A 22,756-nucleotide genomic window follows, 5' to 3' on the forward strand; every position below is an offset into this window, starting at 1 on the left:
TTTTCCCCCAGCTTTCTGCAGTGTCTACACCTGGCTTGCATCTGGGGGGCATCCAGACTGACCAGAGAGCCTGACGATAAGCCCTGGTGACACTGGGGTGGCCTTCGCGTCCTGCTAGGCAGGTTTAGGGAGTAGAAAGCTCGTTAAAGGGTGTGTTGGGGAAGGAAGGAGGGGAACGATGTGTGCTTTTCTTCCGGAACAGTACTTCTATTGCCCCAACCTGGGCTCAGGTTGCCGCCAGTAAGCTAACTGAAAGCCCAGGAGTCGCGTTCGGGCCAGGGTGCAAGCCTGGTCCCCTCTGCTCACGTCCCCATGTCTCTGCCGCCGCCGCCGCCGCCGCCGCCTGCCGCGGGCGGCCCGGTGACCCAGGCGGACGGCCTGGGGTCCGGGGCCCCGGAGGCCCGGGCACCCGGAGCCCCCTCGCCAGCGCAGCCTCTCTTACGACGGGAGGCCAAGGCGGAGGAGGAGGAAGGGGAGGAGACAGGCGTCCAGGGCGCCCGGGGGACCGGCACGGCGGAGCAGCGGCGGCGGGGCTGCGGGGAGGCCGCCGAGGCGGCCGGGGAGGGGCAGGCCGAGGCCGGGGGCGCCGCGGGGGCGGCCTCCGCGGCGGGCTGCGCGGGCGGCGGCCGCGGGGGCTGGCGGCGGCTCCTCGGCTGGCCGCGGCGGCGGCCGCCCCAGTGCTGCCCCTGTGCGGCGCCCCTGCCCCGCTCGGCCGCGCACTGTTGTCATGGAGGAACCAAGATGGCGGCTCTGGCCTACAACCTGGGCAAGCGGGAGATCAACCACTACTTCAGCGTGAGGAGCGCCAAGGCCCTGGCGCTGCTGGCCGTCCTGCTGCTCGCGGCGTGCCACCTCGCCTCCCGCCGCTACCGAGGTGAGCGCGCCCTCCCGCCGCCCGGGCCGGGGCAGGCGACGCGGACGCCGGAGGCCGCCCCCTCGCCCGACGCCCGCCCGCGCTCGCGCGGCCGCCGCCGGGACCCCCCGCGCCCCCGAGCGGTCCCCAGCCCGGGCGAGGGCCCGTGGTCCCGGGCACCGCCCCTCCCCGAGCCGCCCGCACCGCAGTCGGGGCGCCCGCCCGCGCCGGGCCCAGCGGGCGGCGGGGGTCCCGGCTCCCGCGCGGGCTGGGCCGCGGGGCTCGCGGCAGGCCCGGGCTCGCGTGCGGCCCTCGGGGAGCCAGCCCAGCGCGCCTGAGGGCCAAGGCCGCCGGGCGCGGGGGCACCCCCGCTCCAAGTGGGGTCGCCCAGTTCTGCGCCTTGGGTGCTAGGGTGTTTAGCCTTCGTTTATCCCGTTTCTGCCCCTGGAACAGCGAGGCCAAGCTGTTGGACAGCGGCAAGGGCCGCCCCATTCTCTTTTGCCGCCGAGTTGACAGCTGGCAGAAGATGCCCTTGGCCGAATGGAGGAGGTGTCACCCAGGCTTTGTGATTCAGACACGTTTAAAGGGGTCTGGTTGCATGCTTTTTACAAAGTGAAGCCGCAGCTGCCAATATTAGAAAAGGACTTACGGGTTGACAGGAGTTGAGGTGGGCAATGAAATCAAGTTGGAAGCAGTCTGAGAGGAGGCCTTCGCTGTGGGTTTTGAAATTGGTGCAAAGAGTAAGGAAATATGACCTCATTACTTCAGAACGGGTTATTTTTCAGTAATCAAAAGATATTTACTTGTCCTTTTGGTTGTTTTTTTTTTTCCCCTTAATTTTCTCTGTAAGAATGTCACTAGGATCGAGGCTGACAGGCTGAGGGAAACTAACAAAGATAGGATCTCTTGTTTGTGGTTCTTACACTCTTGAAGCCATTATCTGGACAGCTTTTGGTGATTGTGAGATAACTGGACAAGAGGTAACGTGTAATAGGTGCGCGTTTAAGGTGTTTCCCCTTTAGCTTCACACCTACTTTGGCAAAATATCCAGCAAAGGGGGCACTAGAATCTGAACTCTGTTCTCATTTAAAAGTAAAGGATATTTTGATCAGTTGTGCTGCTTTGTTTTCTGCAACGCTTGAGAATTAAAAATCTTATACTACTACTGTACTGGATGAATAGACCTTTATATAAATACAGGAAATCGATTGGAAAAGATAAATTGCTTATACCCTGTTGGCCTTTCTTCTCCAGCTTCCCATAGATCACATTCACATGATCTGGCAAGACTTTGGTTCATTTGCTGTAAGGGAAGTCCACCACTTTCCTGTACAAAATAAAGCTAGCAATTTGATACATGCATTTATTGTCATTTTACATAATTTTCTGACCACTGACATTTTATGCTATTTTATTATAAGATGACAGTAATCTAACTCAATTTTATGTATGTGATAGTGGAGATAACTTCTATAACTGTGTGCTATGGTCCTCCTGTAAGTTAAACATCTAGTCCCCCCCACCCTCCTTTTTTAATTGTGCTTTTGTCTTTTTGATAAAAGTGGATCCTAATTGCTCTATTTAGATTATAAATTTCATCCTTTCAAGATCTGTCATCAGCAGGGAAAACAGAATGTCAGATGGAACCTTATGAGTCAGTGTAGCAATCTGGAATTGTTTATAAAGCCTCCTCCAGAAGCTCATCATCAGCTTCTGTAGGTGCTTCAGTGTCTTGAGTGTGAAGCAGTACACCTGGTGTGTGTACATGCCCAAGCGGAATGTCAGGAACTTGAGCCAGAGACTAGTGGAAAAAATGATCTTACCAGAAACTTTTTAGCCAGCCTCATGCTTTAGCAGTGTGAAACAGTCAGATGCAATGCTTTTCACACAAGGATAATCAAACACTTGAATCATAGCATCATAAATCTTTAGAATAAGTGAAGTGAAAATGAAGTCATTCAGTCGTGTCCGACTCTTTGCGACCCCATGGACTGTAGCCCACCAGGCTCCTCCGTCCATGGGATTCTCCAGGACCTTATATTACATATAGAGGTTTGCTGCTGCTGCTGAGTCACTTCAGTCGTGTCCGACTCTGTGTGACCCCATAGACGGCAGCCCACCAGGCTCCGCCGTCCCTGGAATTCTCCAGGCAAGAACACTGGAGTGGGTTGCCGTTTCCTTCTCCTATAGAGGTTTAGGCTATGTATTAAAATCTCCAGTGTGTGAGTATGGGTTTGCCTCAGGCCAGGAGAGTGGATGCAGTTGAAATGAACAGATTCAGTATCTCTTGTTTTACAAACTAAAGAAAGTAAAAAAATGCACACTACAGAAAGCAAAGCTTGGCAAAACTACATGCTCTCATCGAGCACTTATTATATGCCAGGTGCTGTTCTACTAAGGGTTTTAAACCTTAACTCATTTTGTCTTTGCAACCAGCCTATCAGTTCAGTTCAGTTCAGTTCAGTCACTCAGTCGTGTGTGACTCTTTGCGACCCCATGACTATGGGTAGATACAATTACTAGATTTCAATCTTCCCACTTCCTGCCTCCACCATTTTTACTATCTGTAATCAAGATGAGTTTTTAAAACTTTGATTGCATGTCAAAGTTTAATTGATAACATTTTTCCTACTGTTATATAAAATAATGGTGTATTTTATAATCAGTGGTCTTAGATTCAGAGAATTGCAGTGTTATTTACATTTTAAAGATGAGACATGAGAGGTTAAGTTGCCTAAAGTGAAAGTGAAGTTGCTCAGTGGTGTCCGACTCTTTGCGACCCCGTGGACTGTAGCCCACCAGGCTTCTCCGTCCATCGGATTTTCCAGGCAAGGGTACAGGAGTGGGTTGCCATTTCAAGACACACAATTAGTCTGACTGAGCTAGGATTTAAAACCCAGTTAGTCGTGGCTCATACCATTATGTTATATTCTGCCTTTCTGGAGCCTCTTAGACAGTAGTAATGTATAAAAGGAGTGAGAAAGCGTTTTCTGGCAGAACATGGGTTAAATCATTTAGAAATACTAATTCAACCTCACAGTGCCAGCCAAGAATTGTCTTATTCATTTTCCAATAAATTCTGATTTTCTAGAAGTTACATGTCTAAAACTTCAAAACCTGACCTGTTTACTTGTTCCTTCAAATCCTGGTTGAGATGTCACCAGGATAGAAGTAGAAATTAGGAATTCAGTGTTTCTACAGTAACTAGTACAGACTTACCATCTTGTATTATAATAATTTGTATTTGACTTCCCCACACAAACTTTGAGCTTCCAAGGGTATTTTATTAATCCTTAAATCATCAGAGCTTAACACATAGTAGGAACTCAGTAACAATTATTGGATAAACAGATTTTTGAAGTCCTTATTTCCTTCTCTTTGCCTCCCTGCATTTGGTTCTTTTGCTTTTAATTGAATTTCATGTTCTAAGAGCATGTTCTGATCTTAACTTTAGAAAGTAGTGTTTTGTGGTTTTTTTTTTCATTATTAATATTATTTCACATAATATTAAAAAAATGACATTTTAAAAAGTAGTTATTCTTTAGTTACATTTTTTGTAAATTTTACCATTGTGGAATCACAAGATATCCATTAGTATTGTGATTACAGACTAAAAACATCATTTCTGGGTTAAGAAGCCAGTATCAATAGCCTTAAGAGTAGTTCCAATCTGGTTAAATTTAGATTTTCTAATTGATAAAGTTAACTTGCTTCAAATATCTTAGTTTTGTTGAATTATAATTCCTTTCTGTCATAGGCATATTTAATGCAAATATGAAATAATACTGCATGGAAAATTGAGTTCAAAGCTTCAGAAATTAAAACAAGAAGCAGCGTTAGGTCTCTCCGGCTTTTCCTTCTTTGGCTGCTAGAAAAATCCTGATCTACCTGACACCGCTTGTAAAGAGGCACTCCTAGCTTATCTAAAGAAAATTGTAAATGGTGATTTTTCAACACAGAAGTATAACTTGCTAAATTTGGGGCAAATAAAATATTCTGCAGATCACATTGTAAACTTAATGATCTGGTATTTTCATGGTTGATAGACACATACAGATTTGTCAAGATGATTCAGTCTGAAGGTGCCCTGTGCCAGGGGTATTCTATTCAATGAAAAATACAAGCCTCAGTTTATTTAGCAGGTCAGGTGTTTTCTTTAGTTGTTACATTTTGTTTTTCAGCTTTGTTTTTTTGTTTTTTTTTAACTTGTTTACCTTTTTACTTACTTTGTTTGCTCTTAGTATCTTTCTATTATAGAAAAATCATGCATAAAAACCTGAGACTTTAGATTGACAAACCAGAGTGCTTATGCTTAAGATAACAGAATGAAGGGAAGGCAGCCATTCATCTAGATAATCTTTGTATTAGAGATAGCTGAAGTAGATAATTCTATCCCATTAGTTGCATTTTTTAAAAATTCTGTTCCTAACTTGATTTATCTGAGCACTTGGCAACTTTCATCTCACTGGTTGTATTAAGGTAACTACCTAAATTATATGAAGCAATTGAAAATAATGACTGCAGTAATTTGTTTTCTTTTGTTTGGGGTTCTTCTGGGTAAATTTTGAAAGGAAAATAATGTGCCAGCATATGTTAACTTGTAGCTAGTATACACGGAGAAGGCAATGGCAAGCCACTCTAGTACTCATGCCTAGAAAATCCCATGGACGGAGGAGCCTGGTGGGCTGCAGTCCGTGGGGTCGCTACGAGTCAGACACGACTGAGCGACTTCACTTTCCCTTTTCACTTTCACACATTGGAGAAGGAAATGGCAACCCACTCCAGTGTTCTTGCCTGGAGAATCCCAGGGACAGGGGAGCCTGATGGGCTGCCGTCTATGAGGTCACACAGAGTCGGACACGACTGAAGTGACTTAGCAGCAGCAGCAGCTAGTATACATAATATAAATGTGTCACTTTAACATTTAGATTTACATTTAGTGATTTGATTTTAAAACTGTTTCCTTCCCAGGAAAAGAGAACTAGTTTTAGAGTATAGAATTTTGTGGAGTTTTTTTAGGACTAGTTAATTGATTTTTAATCAGATATTGTAGTCTGCACTAGTGCTCCTGTTTTTATTATTTTGCTGACAAATATGTAAAAGTCTGTGTCCTGCTAACCTGTTCAGTTATCTCCTTAGCAGCTCTTTTACTTTCCTGACAGGTCTTCGTATTACACTCTCTCTACTCAAATAGCTGGTGTAGTTTCTGTGTTTTGAGTAGACACTTAACTGGCTTCCCTGGTGGCTCAGACGGTAAAGAATCCACCTGCAGTGCAAGAGACCTAGGTTTGATCCCTGGGTCAGGAAGATCCCCTGGAGAAGGGAATGGTTACCCACTCCAGTATTCTGGCCTGGAAAAGTCCATGGACAAAGGAGCCTGGCAGGCCTCAGTCCATGGGGTCCCGATGTGTCAGATACTACTGAGCGGTTTTCACTTTAACTGATAAGATACAGAGACTGTTTCAGATACAAGGTTGTTTTTTTTTTTATTTTATTTTAATTTGCATCATAGACTATATTATGAAGAGTCACTATTAACTATCATTTATTCAACTACCGTATTAAGGATATTTTTCCCAGAAAGACCAGCTAGTTTTTAAAATACAGTGTTCATAATGTCTTTTGGCCAGTGACAACTTTAAAATCTGTCTTGGTATGAGGTTTTTCTAATGTGGGGTCTTGAGATTAGAGCTTTTGTTTTCTACCAGCTGAACTACTGAAAAATAATGTCTGAGTAATAATATTGAAGAGGGAAAGAATTTGGCATTTTAACACACTTTCTGGTGGAGAAGATTGGTTATCTTAAGATACTGGTGTGACACTTCCATCTCCACAAAATCATGTTGATAACCTTTAGAGATGGTTAAACAAATGGCATAATCTAACACACTGAAGATTGAGCCAATTTCTATTAAGGAACAGAAGTCAAGTAACAACAACAGCAAGAAGGGATGCAGAAAGGAAAACTTTACAGAATGCCAGTTGTTGAAAACTTCTTATATAACTTTTTAATAAATGTGTTACTAACTTTTTGCTTGGTTTAGTAGATGTATTTAAAGAGGTAGAAGTGCTGTAAATATGGAATTTTCATCCTAATTTTGAAAATTTACTGGATTTTTAATAGGATTTTACTGTATAGCGATTATTAAAAATTGCAGCAGCAGTGCTGTTTTTAGGAAATAATTGTGTGTTTCTATAGTCCTTTCTTTACTCCTCCATGATTGTTTATGTAACTTAATTTTGTTTTTTAGAACTAGCATTAGTTTTTGATAATTGAAAAGAATTAAGAACTGATTATTTATAGTTTCCTTAGAGAGATGTTATTAAAAATCTTTAAAATACAGAAAAAACTGCTTAGGCTACATCTGTAATTACAAAAATATAATAATTTATCGCCTACTTTCCTCATGCAGTTTTCACCAACAGAAACAGCGTACTCTTTTCACTTTCCTCCCTGCTCTGTTTTAGAATTTATGACACTGTGGCATCAGCATTTTCACTGTTTATGCTTACTTGCCTTGTGTTTGTATCCCCTCTTATCTGTGTGTTGTCCAGATAAATGGATGACTGGATGGAGAAAAGAGATGTGTTCTACTTAAAATATCTTTGGCTCTTTCCTATCTCCACTGTTTTGTTCTGTAGTATTCTTTTTACCAGATTCTCCAAACTGACCTTAACTATTTGTAAAACAAGTAGAGATTGCTAGTGACTGTTGAAGAACTGGAGATCAAATTTAAAAGCACATTAAGTGTAACCCCACAGTTCCTGTACACATCTCATTTCTCCTTCGTCCATTTGACATATTTGACCTTTTCTAATGCCTCAGCCCCCTTTTTGACCACATACATTGGTCATGTACATTAAGCTAATGTACAGCAAAATGGCCAAAGGAAGAAGGGTAGCCATCTGTCCCCGTCTACACAGGAGTGAGGGGGTTTGCAGATACGGGATTTTCTGTTTGAGACTTCTCCCAGCCACAGTGGGAGGAATTTGCTGTCATCCTAACAGTGGAGGCAAGAGACACTCGAGAGAAGTAGAGGATGGAGAGTAATAATAGTATTTATTACTGGTAATTGATTATGTGTATCTTCAGCCATCTTATGACTAACAGTGTTTCAAGTCTTTGTGAGATTGTAAAAGGATGACATTTTGTTATGCGTTTTAAGAAGTCTTTTTAATAAGTCTTTCTCTGTTTGCACATTTACAGAGTAGGGATATAGCCCATTTCCTTCCAGGGAATTTGTGAAAATGAGGGCGTAGATTTATAAAATACTTCAATATTTACCAGGTTTCTGATGTACTAACACACGAAGTACTGTAATAGTTGAATAGGAAGTCATTTCCAAAGTCTTCTCTTTTATCCCTTAAACGTTTCTTTCCCAACTAGAAGTAGAAGTGATAAACAGATACAAAGGCTCTTTTGAGGCAAGATGTCATTGGAGGGAAAACTTGCAGTAGAAGGAACTGCCAAAGCATTAAGGTAGCACGGGGGATGAAGTATATTCTAGGTAAATTATCTGTACTCGTGTCTCTTATTGTTTCCAATATTAATATATTAATGGCTACTATGCTTCTCATGGATGAGTCGTGTGTACCTAGAGGTATAGTGAAGTGTAGAAAACTGTACTCTCTCATCTCCAAGGGTAAAATGGGGTAGACAACCAACGTATAAAAATATAACTATTGTTAGCAACAGTATGTGTTTAATTATTACAGGCAATGATTCATGTGAATACCTTCTCTCAAGTGGCAGATTTCTTGGAGAGAAAGTTTGGCAGCCTCACAGCTGTATGATGCATAAGTACAAAATCAGGTAAAGTTTCTTCATTTATTTTTCTTTTCTAAGATGGGTCTTAGTATCTGGTAGAGAAGTGTTAATAGAGCAAAGAAAGTGGCAGTTGGTACTTCCCTATGTGATGGTAGAGAAGTGCTGACAGGACAGGAGTGGGGGTGAGTCCAAAGGAGTATTCTTGCTCTAAAGCATTAGGGAAAGCTTTGGACCAATCTACTTTATCTCAGGTGAGAGAAAACCAGGGGCCGAGGTCAATAGCCTAGGAATGAAGGGCTTTTTGCTTTGGTACTTGGATAGCTACCTCATGCAGTTTTTCTGAGAGAGTGAGCATTAAGCACTTACTGTGGTTCGAGTACATATGAAACACTTAATCGAATTAATCAATCATACACGAACTGGTAGGTTAAACAAACCTGGCCACCTGTTTCTAAAACAACAATGTAACTGTATATAATAATCCTGTACTACTTTCTTCACAAATTATGTGCTTTGAAGATGCCTGTGCTGATTTTCTGTATTCTAATTGATGTTTCCTTGTTGATTTCAGTGAAGCAAAGAACTGCCTCGTAGATAAACACATTGCATTTATTGGAGATTCCAGAATTCGTCAATTATTTTATTCTTTTGTGAAAATAATTAATCCTCAATTCAAAGAAGAAGGAAATAAGGTAAAATCTGTCTATTCATTTCATTAGGGTATTGTTTTTAGAAGTTAGGCAACTGAATAGTTATAGGAGGAATGTGCCCTTTCACATTAACAAAAGAAACTATAAAATTTTTAGTTTGGTTTTGGGAAAGGTAACGCGGGACAATTTGCCATTACGGAGCCATAAGAAAAACAAGTGGTGGGTAAAGTATTGACAAACCTTTTATTGACTTAAACATTTTGTTTTCAGAAATATTAAAATTTTTTCCATGGAAAAACTTAAGACAATTTTTTTAGAAAGAATAAAGAAATATCCCTTATACTCCTTTTAATATTTTGCTATATTTCCTTTCAGTCTCTTTTTTAAAAAACAAAATTGTAATAGATTAGCATGTACAATTTGAGATCTTCTTTGCCACCACTTATCATAATTTACCATGTTATTATAAATCAGTGTAAGTATCTTCATAAGGGCAGCATACTAGTGAGTGGATATAATGTGGTCTTATATAATCTTCCCTTTTCTTAAATTTTTGTAGTTTTCTAATTTTTAATATTTTGTGATTTTAAAAAGGACATTTTAATTACATTTTTGTGTAAAAACTTTGCTTTTTAAATTGTTTCCTTAGGATAGCATCTTTATAGTGCAAATATTAGGTTAAAGAATATAGTACTTTAAAAATTATTGATTATATTGTTAAATTCTTTCAATTTATACTGTAATTAGCAATGTACATTGGAACCTAATTTTCTGTAACCTTTCTGGCACTGGACATTCATGCTATATAATTGAAATGACAGTGTGACAAATTTCTGCTTTTTAATTTCTCATTTTAAAAATGTATCTTTAAAAAAAAAGCTAACAAGGATGAACATCTTTCTAAATGTTAATTTTGTTAATTAATTGATTTTCCTGAACTATTTCATCGTATCTTTCTGTTTAATACATTTTTAAGTGATCTGAAGTTCTCATTTCTGTCTTTAATTGCATATGGTTGGGAGTGGGGAATAACAAGAAGAAAATAGTAAAGTACAAGAAAGTTCAGAATTGTAGGGGTAGTAACTCATTAATTTATGATAAAAATCTGCCTGTACACATCACATTGGTAGGAAACTGAAAAATCAGGGACTTTACAGCTAACTAGTCTCATCATGATGATGGTAATGGATATGAAGTCCTTAGGAACTCTTGTAAGAAGAGTCCAGTAGCGATTTTGTCTACTAGGAAAAGCTAGTATAGATTTTAAAGCTGAATAATAGAAGATAGCAAAGTCAACTTTTCATTTTATTTGATATCTATAAATGTATTTTGCATTCGTATTTATACATACAAAACTATACAGAAGATTTGAAACTATTTAATGACTTGAGATTCTTACAGTTTAAAGTAAAAAACCCCAGTAAACTTAAAAAATAGATGTCTGAATTTAAAAAAAATAGTTTTACAACTTCTAGGCTTAGAATAGAGGATTTGAAAATTGGAATAATGCATTTGGCAACAGTCAGTTGGAAAAAATCTATAATGGTTTCGTCCATGGCCAGAAGTAGCTGCAATGTGGTATGTTGTTCCTGAGCACTAGGTTCCCAATTTTTATTTTCTAGAGGTTCCTAGTTATCCCACAATTACCAAACAAGATGCATTTTATGTTATATACATTTTGCAAATAAAGTTTGTTATAGTTTTAAAGAGACAGTTACTGTGAAACTATTTAGTTCAAACTACTGGTGGAGCATTTGCAAAATTGTATTTTACTTATTCTCTTCTCTCTGAACACCTTGAGGACAGAGATTGTGTATTATCATTATTTTTTAAATATGTTTCTTACATATTTCACAACATAGCCTGCCATGTTGTGAAAGTTGGTTAATTTTTTTTTAGCCTTGGTAATGGGATTCTTTAAGTGGAATAGGAGTATTGAAATTAATTTTTTTGAATTTCATTTCTGTATTGAGGAAAAAATTTTTAAAAAGCTTTAGAGCAGGATTTACTTTTTTCAAATTATATTTTGTGGAAGACTATTTCTGTAAGAAGCTCTGGTCAAATGTTTGGGCAGAGGCGAATATCATATCCTCCTCTTAGATAGTTTTAGTTTAGGCTAGGATATTAAAAACTTGAGAAGTCTTGCAATGAAGAAAGCTGTTTGTGTTACTTCTAGCCAGAGGGCAAGTTAGATACTCTGGGGGCCCCTTCCACCTCAAACCAGCTAGATCCAGATTAAAAAATACTTGTTGATGTATTTCTAGACTTTGAAATGGGGGACACATCCCCCACAAAAAAGGAACAAACTGTGAGGCAAATCCACTAATGGGAACAATAACAGCCAGTATGCAGGAGGTTTGGGTTGCCCTAAAGATAGATGCCTGTAGCTACAATGCCCTGTATGTAGCAAACAAAGCTCTGAGCCAGCATATTTCTCAACAGTAATATTGGTAGCCAAAGGACAGTAGACTAATAGCTTTAAAGTTCTGATAGAAAGTATGTTTTAACCTAGAATTGTATCCCTAACATACGAATTCCTCTATTCTTGAATTATAGGACAGTTTTAGATAAAACAACAACTACGAGGACTTACTGCTATATAAACTTATACTAAAGAGTTTTCCAAAGAATAAACTTCAAGAAGGAGGGAAATAATTCAGGAAAAAATGATCTGAATTAATGGTTAAAGAAAATAGGAAACATGTATACGAATCTAAACAAACTGTGTCAAATAGTATCTTTTTAGACTTTATGAAAACACAGTACTAAAGAACTGACATCGCATGTAAGTCCGAGAGAGATGACCACAATTAAAGTGTTCTGATGGCCTCTTTACACTTTGAGGTATCATCTTCACTTAGAACCTAAGATGCCCTTTAGTCCAAGGACAAGGACTAGAAGGATAGAGTTAGGGTGGGTAATTCCAAACCAGAAGAAGAAAAAAATTAAATGAAACCAAACTCACCTAATATCAAATATAATACATAAACATACATACCTAAGCACACACGTACGTGTGTACTCTGATATACACATGTGAATACATATATATATAAACATTTATATTACATGTTAAAAAATCAGTGTTTAATTTTGTTTGTATAAAATATATATACGTGTGAGGGAGCTAGAAATCAAAAATTAAGGTGGAAACATTTATTATCAAAATAAATATAAATAGTCTAAACTTGTCAGCTAAACAAAGATTTTTCAGATTGATTTCAGACTGTCTACCATAGTGGAAGAATTACTCACTGCTCATGTAATTAATGATAGTGCAAGCAAATAAGTAAATATAGGCTTTTAGTATGCTGATTTTATAAACTTGTAACTCAGTACTTAAAGAATATGCTAAGATATCAGAGAATATCTTTCAAAGCACACATGAAATCCTTTTTTTGATCACATATTGGTCCATTAATCAAGTCCTAACAGTATCAGGGAATTGGTATCATCTCTCTCTTTTAAGTAAACTCCTTTATATTCTTCTTCTGATAAAAATTCTAAAAACCTGCAATAAATGTTCCAGTGGTAAGATGGTAGACATATGTCCATTAAACTCAGGATGTTCATTATTGCTTCTTCTATTCAGTATTGTATTAGGGATCCTTAGGGAGACCCAGGTTCAGTCCCTGGGTTGGAAAGATCCCCTGGAAGAGGAAATGGCAACCCACTCCAGTATTCTTGCCTAGAGAATCCCATAGACAGAGGAGCCTGGTGGTCATGGAATAGCAGAGAGTCAGATATGACTGAGCAACTAACTCTTTCTCAGCCAAAGAAAGGTGGTACTTTGAAGATGTAAGGATTGGAAAGAAGTAACTTGATATTTTATAATACAGTTATCTACATAGAAAATCCCAAAGAACCTATAGAAAATTTACTAGATATAATAAAAATTTTAACAATATAGCTAATTATAAATATATGAAAATTGATTGTACTGACTCAATAAAGCTGTTAAAAATTAATTGCATATCTACATGTCAGGAATAGAGAGTTCAAAAATGTTATTTAATATATACTCTGTGCAATAATAATAATTAAAAAAACACAGTACATAGGAATAAACCTAGTAAATAAGCCTACATCTGTATGCAGAAAGCTCACAACATTTTATTAAAAGACAATTTAGTTTTCTGAGGAACCTCCATACTGTTTTCCATAGTGGCTGTACCAACTTACATTCCCACAAACAATGTAGGAGGGTTCCCTTTTCTCCACGTCTTCTCCAGCATTTGTTATTTGTAGACTTTTTAATGATGGCCATCTGACTGGTGTAGGCTGGGACCTCATTATAGTTTTGATTTGCATTTCTCTAATAATTAATGACACTGAGCATCTTTTCATGTGCCTGCTGGCCATCTGTTTGTCTTCTCTGGAGAGATGTCTATTAAGGTCTTCTGCACATTTTTTGCTTGGATTATTTGGTGTCTTGTTGTTGTTGCTGAGTTGTATGAGTTATGTATATATTTTGGAGATTAAGCCCTTGTCTGTAGCATCATTTTCTCCCATTCTGTGGCATTGTCTTTTCATTTTGTTTGCGGTTTCCTTTACTGTGCAAAAGCTTGTAAGTTTGATTGTGCTGTGCCGTGCTTAGTTGCTCAGTCCTGTCCATCTCTTTGCAACCCCATGGACTATATCTCATCAGGCTTCTCTGTCCATTGGGATTCTCCAGGCAAGAATACTGAAATGGGTTGCCATGCCCTCCTCCAGGGGCTCTTCCCAACCCAGGAATCAAACCCAGGGCTCCTGCATTGCAGGTGGATTCTTTACCAACTGAGTCACCAGCGAAGCCCAAGAATACTGGAGGCGGTAACCTAACCTTTCTCCAGGAGAACTTCCCGACCCAGGAATTGAACCAGGGTCTCTTGCATTGCAGGTGGATTCTTTACCAGCTGAGCTACGTGGGAAGCCCCAAGTTTGATTAGGTCCCATTTATTTATTTTTGTTTTTATTTCTATTTCCTTGGGAGACTGAGCTAAGGAAATATTGGTAAGATTTGTGTCAGAGAATGTTTTACCTATGTTCTTTTCTAGGAGTTTTATGGTATTATTATGTTTAAGTCTTTAAGCCATTTTGAGTTTATTTTTGTACAAGGTGTGAGGGCATGTTCTGTCAGACAAAAATATAATTCAAAAAGATGCATGCATCTGTTATAGCAGCACTGTTCACAATAACCAAAACATGGAAACAACCTAAATGTCCGTCAGTGGATGAATGCAATGCGTAAAGATGTGGTACATATATACAATGGCACAGTACTTAGCTAGAGAAAGGAACAAAATAATGCCATTTGCAGCAACATGGATGCAACTAGAGTTTATCATATTAAGTGAAGTAAGTCAGAAAGAAAAATACAGATATTAATAGTAAGGACTGTGATGAAAAAAAATGTCATGGTCTAAAGGTATTGAGATCATACAGAGACTGTTCTCTTATCACTGTGAAATTATGTTAGAAATCAATATTAAAAAAGATATTTGAAAATAACCCACATATTTTCAAGTGCATTGTGACATTTACCAAGAGAGATCTTTGGCTTAGACATTGAAAGCCTCAATAAAGTCAGAAGACAGAAAACACAGAGGGTGATTGCAGAGAAGAAAGGATTTAAATGAGAAATTAATATCAAAGATACTTTTAAAAAGCCCATGTATTTGGAAATTAAGTGACCCCTTTTAAGTGATGGGTGTATCTAAGAAGCTGTAACAAGGAAAATTAGAAAATATTTGTAGCAGAATAAAAATGAAAAAAGACCGTACCAGGATTTGTTGCATGCAGCTGAAGCTGCTGTTTTGGATTTGGTTTTGTAGAGTCATTTTCTTCTTCCTTCTTTTGTTCTCTTCTGATTTGATGACTGTGTGTAGTGCTGTGCTTGGATTTTTTTCTTTTTTGTATGTATATCTTTTATAGTTTTTTGGCTTGTGGTTACCGTGAGGTTTTGATATAGCAATCTCTCTATACACACACACATACTTTGGCTTGTGGTTACCATGAGGTTTTGATATAGCAATATCTCTCTCTATACACACACACACACACACACACACACACGATTGTTTAAGTTGCTGATCTCTTAATTTCAAATGCATTTCAAATATCTTGAATTTGTACTTTCCACCTCTCACAGTTACTGGTTTATATATTATATTTGTGTGAGGGTAGTTTTCTTTACTATATGTTTGATTTATCCAGTGAGCTTTGCCATTTTGTAATTTTAGTGTTTCTAATTGTTGCCTTCTCTTTTTCTTATAGAGCAGTTCATTTAGCATTTGATTTGGTGGTGCTGAATTCTTTTAGTTTTCGCTTATCTATAAAGTTATGATTTCTCACACAAATCTGAACAAGGCCTTTGCTGGGTAGGGTATTTTTTCATTGTAGTTTCTTCCCTTTCGTCACTTTAAATATATCATGCCACTCAATTCTGGCCAGTACAATTTCTGCTGAAAAATCATCTGATAGTCTTAATAGGGATTCCCTTGTTGGTTATTTGTTGCTTTTCCTTCATTGTTTTTAATGTTTTTGCTTTGTTCTTTAATTTTTATTGGTGTTATTACTGTGTTTCTGGGCCTGTTCCTCCATGGATTAATCCTATATGGGACTTTGTGCTTCCTAGACTTTGTTGACTGTTTCTTTTCCCATGTTAGGGAAGTTTTCAGCTATTGTCTCTTCAGATATTTTTTAGGCCCTTTCTCTCCTCCTTCTGGGATCCCTATTATGTTATTGTTGGTGTATTGGACAGAGCCCCAGAAGGCTCTTAAACTGTCCTTTTTTCTTTTCGTCCTGTTTTCTTTATTCTCTTCCGTAGAAGTAGTCTCCAGCACTCTGTCTTCAAGCTTGCTTATCCATTCATCTGCCTCGTTTATTTTGCTGTTGAGTCTTTCTCATGTGTTTTCATCTCAGTTGTTGTATTCTTCATCTCCAGTTGTTCTTGGTATTTTCTGACTCTTCTGTAAACTTCTTGTACCTTCCTGCTCTGTGCACGCATTACTCTTAACTCTTTTCTCGGATAGACTGCCATCAGTTGTCATCTTGGGTGTCTTTCTTTTTCCTTTGTCTGGAACGTATTTGTCTGCCATCACATTTTGTCTAAATTTCTATTTGTATTTTTATGTATGTGGAAGTTTAATTATGTTTCTCATAATATGTTTCTCATATTTATATTTCATAAAATTATGTTCTCATATTTATGTTTCATAAAATTATGTTCTCATAATTATGTTTCTCAAACTTTTTTTGGAGAAGTTTCCTCCAATAGGGATGCCCTCTGTGTCCAAGCAGTACATTTCCCTCTTATTACCCAAGGTCCAGTGACCAGCTGGTCCCAAGGTTGGTTCTGACCTGAATTTGCAGACTCAGTTCCATAGGGTGCTGTACCGTAGTTTTCTCGCCTCTGGTGTCTGCCCTCTGGTGGGTGAATCTGGTCCAGAGTCTTGTACAGGCTTTCTGGTGAGAGGCCAGTGTCTGCCCCCTGGTGGGTGAGCCTGTTCTAGAGGCTTCTGAAGGCTTCCTGTCAGGAGAGGCTGTTGCTTGCCCACTGGTGAGTGAGGCTGGGTCTTGGTTCTCTGGTGGGCAGGGCTGTGTCAAGGGCCATTTCTGTAGGTGACCATGGGCTGAGAAAGTCTTTAGGCAGCCTGTCTACTCATGAGTGGCCAATACTTTGGCCACCTGATATGAAGAACCAACTCATTGGGAAAGACCCTAATGCCGGGAAAGATTGAGGGCAGGAGGAGAAGGGGATGACAGAGGATGAGATGGCTGGATGGCATCACTGACTCGATGGACATGAGTCTGAGTAAGCTCCAGGAGTTGGTGATGGACAGGGAGGCCTGGCATGTTGTAGTCCATGGGGCCGCAAACAGTCGGACACAACTAAGCAACTGAATTGAACTGCTAATGAGTGGGGCTGTGTCCTGCCCTGTGGATTGTTTGGCCTGAGACGTTCCAACTTTGGAGCCTGTAGGCTGTCGGGCAGGACGTGGTCTTGCTGCTAATTACCCACGTAAGATGTCTGCCTTTAACAAGAGTTCAAGTAGAGGAACACTCCCCAATATTACCACTGCCAGCTATTATGACACTAGAGAGAGCCACAGCTGCCCCATGCCTCCACAGGACACCCTCCAGGACCAGCAGGTAGGTCCAGCCCAGTCCCCTGTGAAGTGCTTGCTTTTGCTGTGGGTCCCTGTTCTCATGGGACCTTGCGTGCACCCTCCACGTATGGAGTCTGTCCCCCAGTCCTGTGGAACTCCTGTAATCAAGCCCCTTTGCTGAGAAAGCCAAATGCTCTGGAGGCTCCCCCTCTCAATCCCAGACCCCTACACTGGGGAGCCTAGCATGGGGCTCGGAAGACGCCCTCCTGTGCGAGAACTTCTGTGATATGGTTTTTCCCCAGTTTGTGGGTCAGGATATGGAATCTGAGTGTATCACAAGTGTGACTCTCCTGCCGTTTTGTCGGGCTTCCTTTGTCTTTGGATGCAGAATACCTTTTCTGAAGGGTTCCAGTCTTTTCATCCGTGGCTGTTCAGCACTTAGTTGTGATTTTGGTGTTCTCGTGAGAGGAGGTGGGCTCAAGGTCTGTTTTCTCCACCATCTTATCTTCAGCCACAGACATGATACCCGGCTTTTATTGAACTCTAGGTTAAAATATAAGAACTGTAGCAGAGACTTTATTAGGGAAAGTTGAACATGCACTGTATTATTAGATTTGATAATATTTTATCAATGTCAAATTCTTTGGAACTGTAGATTGCAGTTATGCAAGAGAATGTCCATATTCTTCAAAGATATGTGTTTAAATATTTAAGGGTGAAATGTTATTAAGTCTGCAGTTTACTTTTACATGGTTCAGCAAAGAAGAACTGTGTATGTGTGGTGCATAGAGACACATGAAATTAGTGTAGAGACACCTGGGGCAGATTCTTGTCAATGTATGGCAAAACCAATATAATAATGTAAAGTAATTAGCCTCCAATTAAAATAAATAAATATTTTTTAAAAAAAACAAAACAAAAAAAAACTGAAAGAAAAAAAAGAAAAAATACAATTGGTAAAGGATGTCAATTTTGCTGTAAGTTTGAAATTTTTCAAAATTAAAATGGAGTGAAAGCCAGCGACATTGAACAGTGTATCATTTAAAGATGCATATATGTGTAACAAAGCTGTATAATAAAATAGAAAGCAAAATAAAATTTAAGATGATTGTTCTTTTTGGGTGAAGCAAGGAATTTAGAAAGGGAGAAGCCAACATAGCTCATTTCGTGTGTTGGCAACACTGATTTGTGCCATGGATTCATGAGTGCTTATTTATTTTTACTATGACTTGTGACTTACGTATAGGTGATATGTTATTTTGTATATATCAGATGTTATATTAAAATAATAAAAGAAATGAAGAGATTGAATGGACTGAATTAATGATGCATTGCAAAAAGGAGAACTATTTCATGACACACTGTGTCTCGGAGGGGGAATTTTTTAAAGGTTAGGATGGGATAGGAAGAGGAGAACACCTGTGTGATTTTCTCTGACCCTATTTCCCAGACTTATTTGACCAAGGAAACTCTTTTTGTATAACATACCTTGAAGTACTGGAAAAGGAAATGGCAACCCACTCCAGTATTCTTGCCTGGAAAAATCCCATGGACAGAGGAGCCTGGTGGGCTGCTGTCCATAGGATCACAATAGTCAGGCATGACTTTAAACCACCACAAGTACTATTGAATTAATGGTCTCAAGAGTCCTTTTGGGAAAAAAGAATGCAAGTGAACTTATTTAAAACACAGAAGTAGAGTCCCAGATGTAGAAAATGAACTTATGGTCACCAGGGAATAAAAGGGAGGAGGAATAAATTGGAATATTACGATTAGCATATACATACTACTATATATACAATATATAACTAAAAAAAGAGTGGATGAACGTGTATGTATATCTGATTCACTTTGCTATACACCTGAATCTAACAACACTGTAAGTCAATGCAATTTTTTTTTTTAAAAAAAAGCCCTTTTTGGAAAAGATCCTTAAACAGGACTGACAAGAATTTTTAAATTTAGCCTGTTGATAAAAACAAACTTTATTTCTTAATAAAAATGAATACTATCTGTCTAGTTAAATTAATTAAAATGTTTCAACCTTGATTTAGGAAGACAGTTAGCTTCTTATTAACCACCCCCTGCCATCAGGGATATTCAATTATGAAATGATTTTTTTTCTTTTTATGAAACAGTTGCAAGAAGTTATAGTCTTTGGATTTTAATTTTTTTCTGCAACTGGACTATTTACCATCTTCAAAGTGAAATCTTTAATAACCTAGAGTCTTATGTGTCCATTCATGTTTAGGCAGGGCCTTCACTAGTATAGTGATGAGGATGGACTAGCTGTTGCTACAGCAATGAACCCGTATCACAGTCTTAATACTTAGCACTTCTTGTCCTAGCCATCTGGGACAAAGAGCTTTGCTCCCTGCAGTCATTCAGGGATCTTTGCTGTTGGAATTTTTACTGTTTTCTAGTTGTTCCATTTGGGACATTCAACTTCCTCAGTCTCTGTATCAGGTTAAACCAGATGAGCAGAATTGCCCTGGAAACTTCAGCCTGGAAGTGACCCATATTACATCTAGTCATAGGACATTGGCCAGAACTAGTCATGTGGTCCTGTCTAACTGGAAGGGATTTGGGAAATACAGAGCAGCAACTGGTCTCTGCCATAGGTAATAATACTAGGACTAAATTGGAATCATGGGAAGCTTGACAAAAAGATAATTTATGTAGGCATGTTCGCCTACCTGCTTATTTATAGTGGGAGTTTTATCTGTAACCTACCTGTAAGATGTTGAAGATCACAAATAAAAAGTTTTTTTTTAAATAGTATCACTTATTTTGGGGTAGTCTATGCAGGTCGAGTGTACTCCGGGAGTTGGTGATGGACAGGGAGGCCTGGCGTGCTGTGATTCATGGGGTCGCGGAGAGTCGGACACGACTGAGCGACTGAACTGAACTGAACTGATGCAGGTCTTTTCCGCTTGGGGTTAAAGGTAGATAATTGGGATATGGTGTATAAATGAATCAATGAAAGCAGTTGAAGGAGGATTTATTTACATAAAATTAATCTATACCATTAATATTTTTCTGTCATCTCTCCCTCATTATGGTAGCATGAAAACATTCCTTTTGAAGACAAGATTGCATCAGTTAAAGTGGTAAGTGCATATAGTAGTAAACTCAGTGTTATGATGCTGAAACTATTCGTTGGTTAATTTGCATGTACATGTAGTGTCTTGAGAGAAGACAGGTAGAGTAAGATCATGTAATGCGCTCACTGTTTTGTGTAACAGAAAATTTGGGCTCTTAGATTTTTATCCAGGAAAAAATAATCTTGTATGTCAATTTGTATGTTAAGTGTGTATTCAGGATTACTCTTCATAAGAGAACACTATATGAATTTTCTGAATTCCCAGTGCCTTCTAGGTCCTGAGAGTACAGATGGGGATCAAGACAGCAGTGTCCTAGATCTATCTAACGGAGCTTGCAAGTCATTATAGTTTTCTGTGAGCATTTAAACGTGGGATTAAGTGTTAAACTGTTAGTCACTCAGTTGTGTCTGACTCTTTGCAACCCCATGGACTGTGTAGCTCACCAAGCTCCTCTGTCCATGGAATTCCCTAGGAAAGAATGCTGGAGTGGGTTGCGATTCCCTTCTCCAGGGGATCTTCCCAGCCCAGGGATCAAACCCAGGTCTCCTGCATTGCAGACAGATTCTTTACTGTCTGAACCACCAGGGAAGCTAAGGATGGCAAAAAGAAAAAAGTAGGACATTATTAATGTATAGAATAGGGAATTGAAAGTAGTTTTCCTCCTTGAGGAAGTCATGCTTTACCTGAAGCCTCAAGGGTAAGTAGGAGCTAGGTAGACTGAGGGGGAAGGAAGCTTATGAGCATTATAGGTGGGAGGAGCAGGAACAAAGCCCTGGAGAAAAAGGAACATGTAGAGCATCCCAAGAGCTGAAGGAGAACCAAAAGTATACTTAGAACAAGACGCAAAGTGGCAGAAAAAAGGCAGACTATCTAGGCAGAGGCCAGACCTGCAACTTCTTGGAATTTTAAGGACTTTGAAACTTATCCTCAGGGCAATTGATTGATAATGCTTAAATCCTTAAGCAGGGATATGGCAAGATCAGATTTTAAATTTTAAAACATTACTCTGTTGAAAATATGCGGAAATAGTCTAAAGAATAGCAAAAGTAGACATACAGAGAACTTGCCGAATTGGGATGAGAGGTGAAGATACTGTAGATAAGGTAGTGTTTTACTTTTGACCACTGTCAGAGATGTGTTAAAGTTTGTTTTGAGCAGTGGACACAGTATTGTCTTTGACTTCTTTTCTTACATTTCTCTCTTAGGATTTTCTGTGGCATCCAGAGGTTAATGGTTCTATGAAACAGTGTATCAAAGTGTGGACTGAGGTCTGTATTTGAAAATATGGCCTTGCTGGTTTTCAGCAGTCAAATTTTGAAAGCTCATTCTCCTACCCTCCTCTGCTTTATAGCCTTCTTGATTTCGACCGTGCTAGACTGATTGTCACTTTACAGAGAAAACAAAGTTTTGATCCAGTGTCTCTGGACATTGCCATTCTAACCCTGTTGTGATTAGGCTTATACCACACTTTACTGATTTAAAGCTTTCTTGATTTAAAACTTTCTGTTGTGTGCGTTTGCATGCTCAGTCATGGCTGACTCTTTGCAATCCTGTGGACTGTAGCATGCTCGGCTCCGCTATCCGTGGAACTTTCCAGGGAAGAAATACTGGAGTAGGTTGCCATAGCTCAGTTAATTCAAACTCAGATAATCTTTTTATCACAATACACATTTTCTTGAGCATTTTTCCACTTTGTTCTTCAAACTTATGTCCTGATACTTCTGGAAAAAAATTTTTTTTAATATCCTTATTCCCTTTTATTATTACATTTGTGACCTAAAAATCAAGCCTAGTGTGTTTTGCTCATAATGTTTGGAGATAAATTAGATATAAGACAAGAGTGCTGTTATCCTCAGAAAACCCCTGACTTCTCACAAGTCCACTTTAGAATTCCCACGGTGTCTCCATACATCTCCTTGTCAGTCCTTTAATTAAACCTGTGTCCTTCCCAGAGGTATTTGCACTGAGGATGGATAAAACAATATGTGACTTTGTTGGCCTTGCTTTGCTTAACTACTTGTGTTGCAGCGGTATTTTTCTTTGCTTCTTTTCACAATAAGTATTTTAATGCGGCAACTGTAACATGTTAAATAGAATTTTGTAGGATCCAGTGAGAACCTAGTTAACATTTTTAACTTTGTTTCTTTGAGAAAATGTTTAAGTTTTCCAAAAACAAACATACAGACAACTTTTAGAATTCAACTTTCTGGAAAATTTGGATCTCACATAATTTTGTTTTGTTTTTATTAATATATTTTTAAATGTCCAGAAATAAGAATAATGTTATGTGT

The 22,756-nt window shown here is 39.0% G+C and overlaps 1 protein-coding gene across 4 annotated transcripts in view; it reads left to right on the forward strand.

Annotated features, from left to right (window-relative positions):
• The first annotated feature begins 257 nt into the window (after positions 1-257).
• CASD1 (CAS1 domain sialic acid O acetyltransferase 1) overlaps positions 258-22,756 on the forward strand; it is a 54,199-nt gene continuing 31,700 nt past the window's right edge. The window contains exons 1-5 of one of the 4 annotated variants that reach the window (XM_088833298.1): positions 258-874; positions 8,570-8,666; positions 9,193-9,313; positions 20,427-20,471; positions 21,671-21,733. In XM_088833298.1, the coding sequence (XP_088689424.1) occupies positions 313-874; positions 8,570-8,666; positions 9,193-9,313; positions 20,427-20,471; positions 21,671-21,733 (888 nt within the window). In that variant the 5' untranslated portion in view covers positions 258-312. Of the gene's footprint in view, positions 875-8,569; positions 8,667-9,192; positions 9,314-20,218; positions 20,307-20,426; positions 20,472-21,670; positions 21,734-22,756 lie in introns of those variants that run through there. The other 3 variants (XM_088833301.1, XM_055420439.2, XM_088833299.1) reach the window with 3 other exon arrangements.

The sequence above is a fragment of the Moschus berezovskii genome, chromosome 3 (assembly GCF_049115385.1).
Source record: "Moschus berezovskii isolate FMDL1 chromosome 3, NW_MosBer_1.0, whole genome shotgun sequence".
NCBI lineage: Eukaryota > Metazoa > Chordata > Mammalia > Artiodactyla > Moschidae > Moschus > Moschus berezovskii.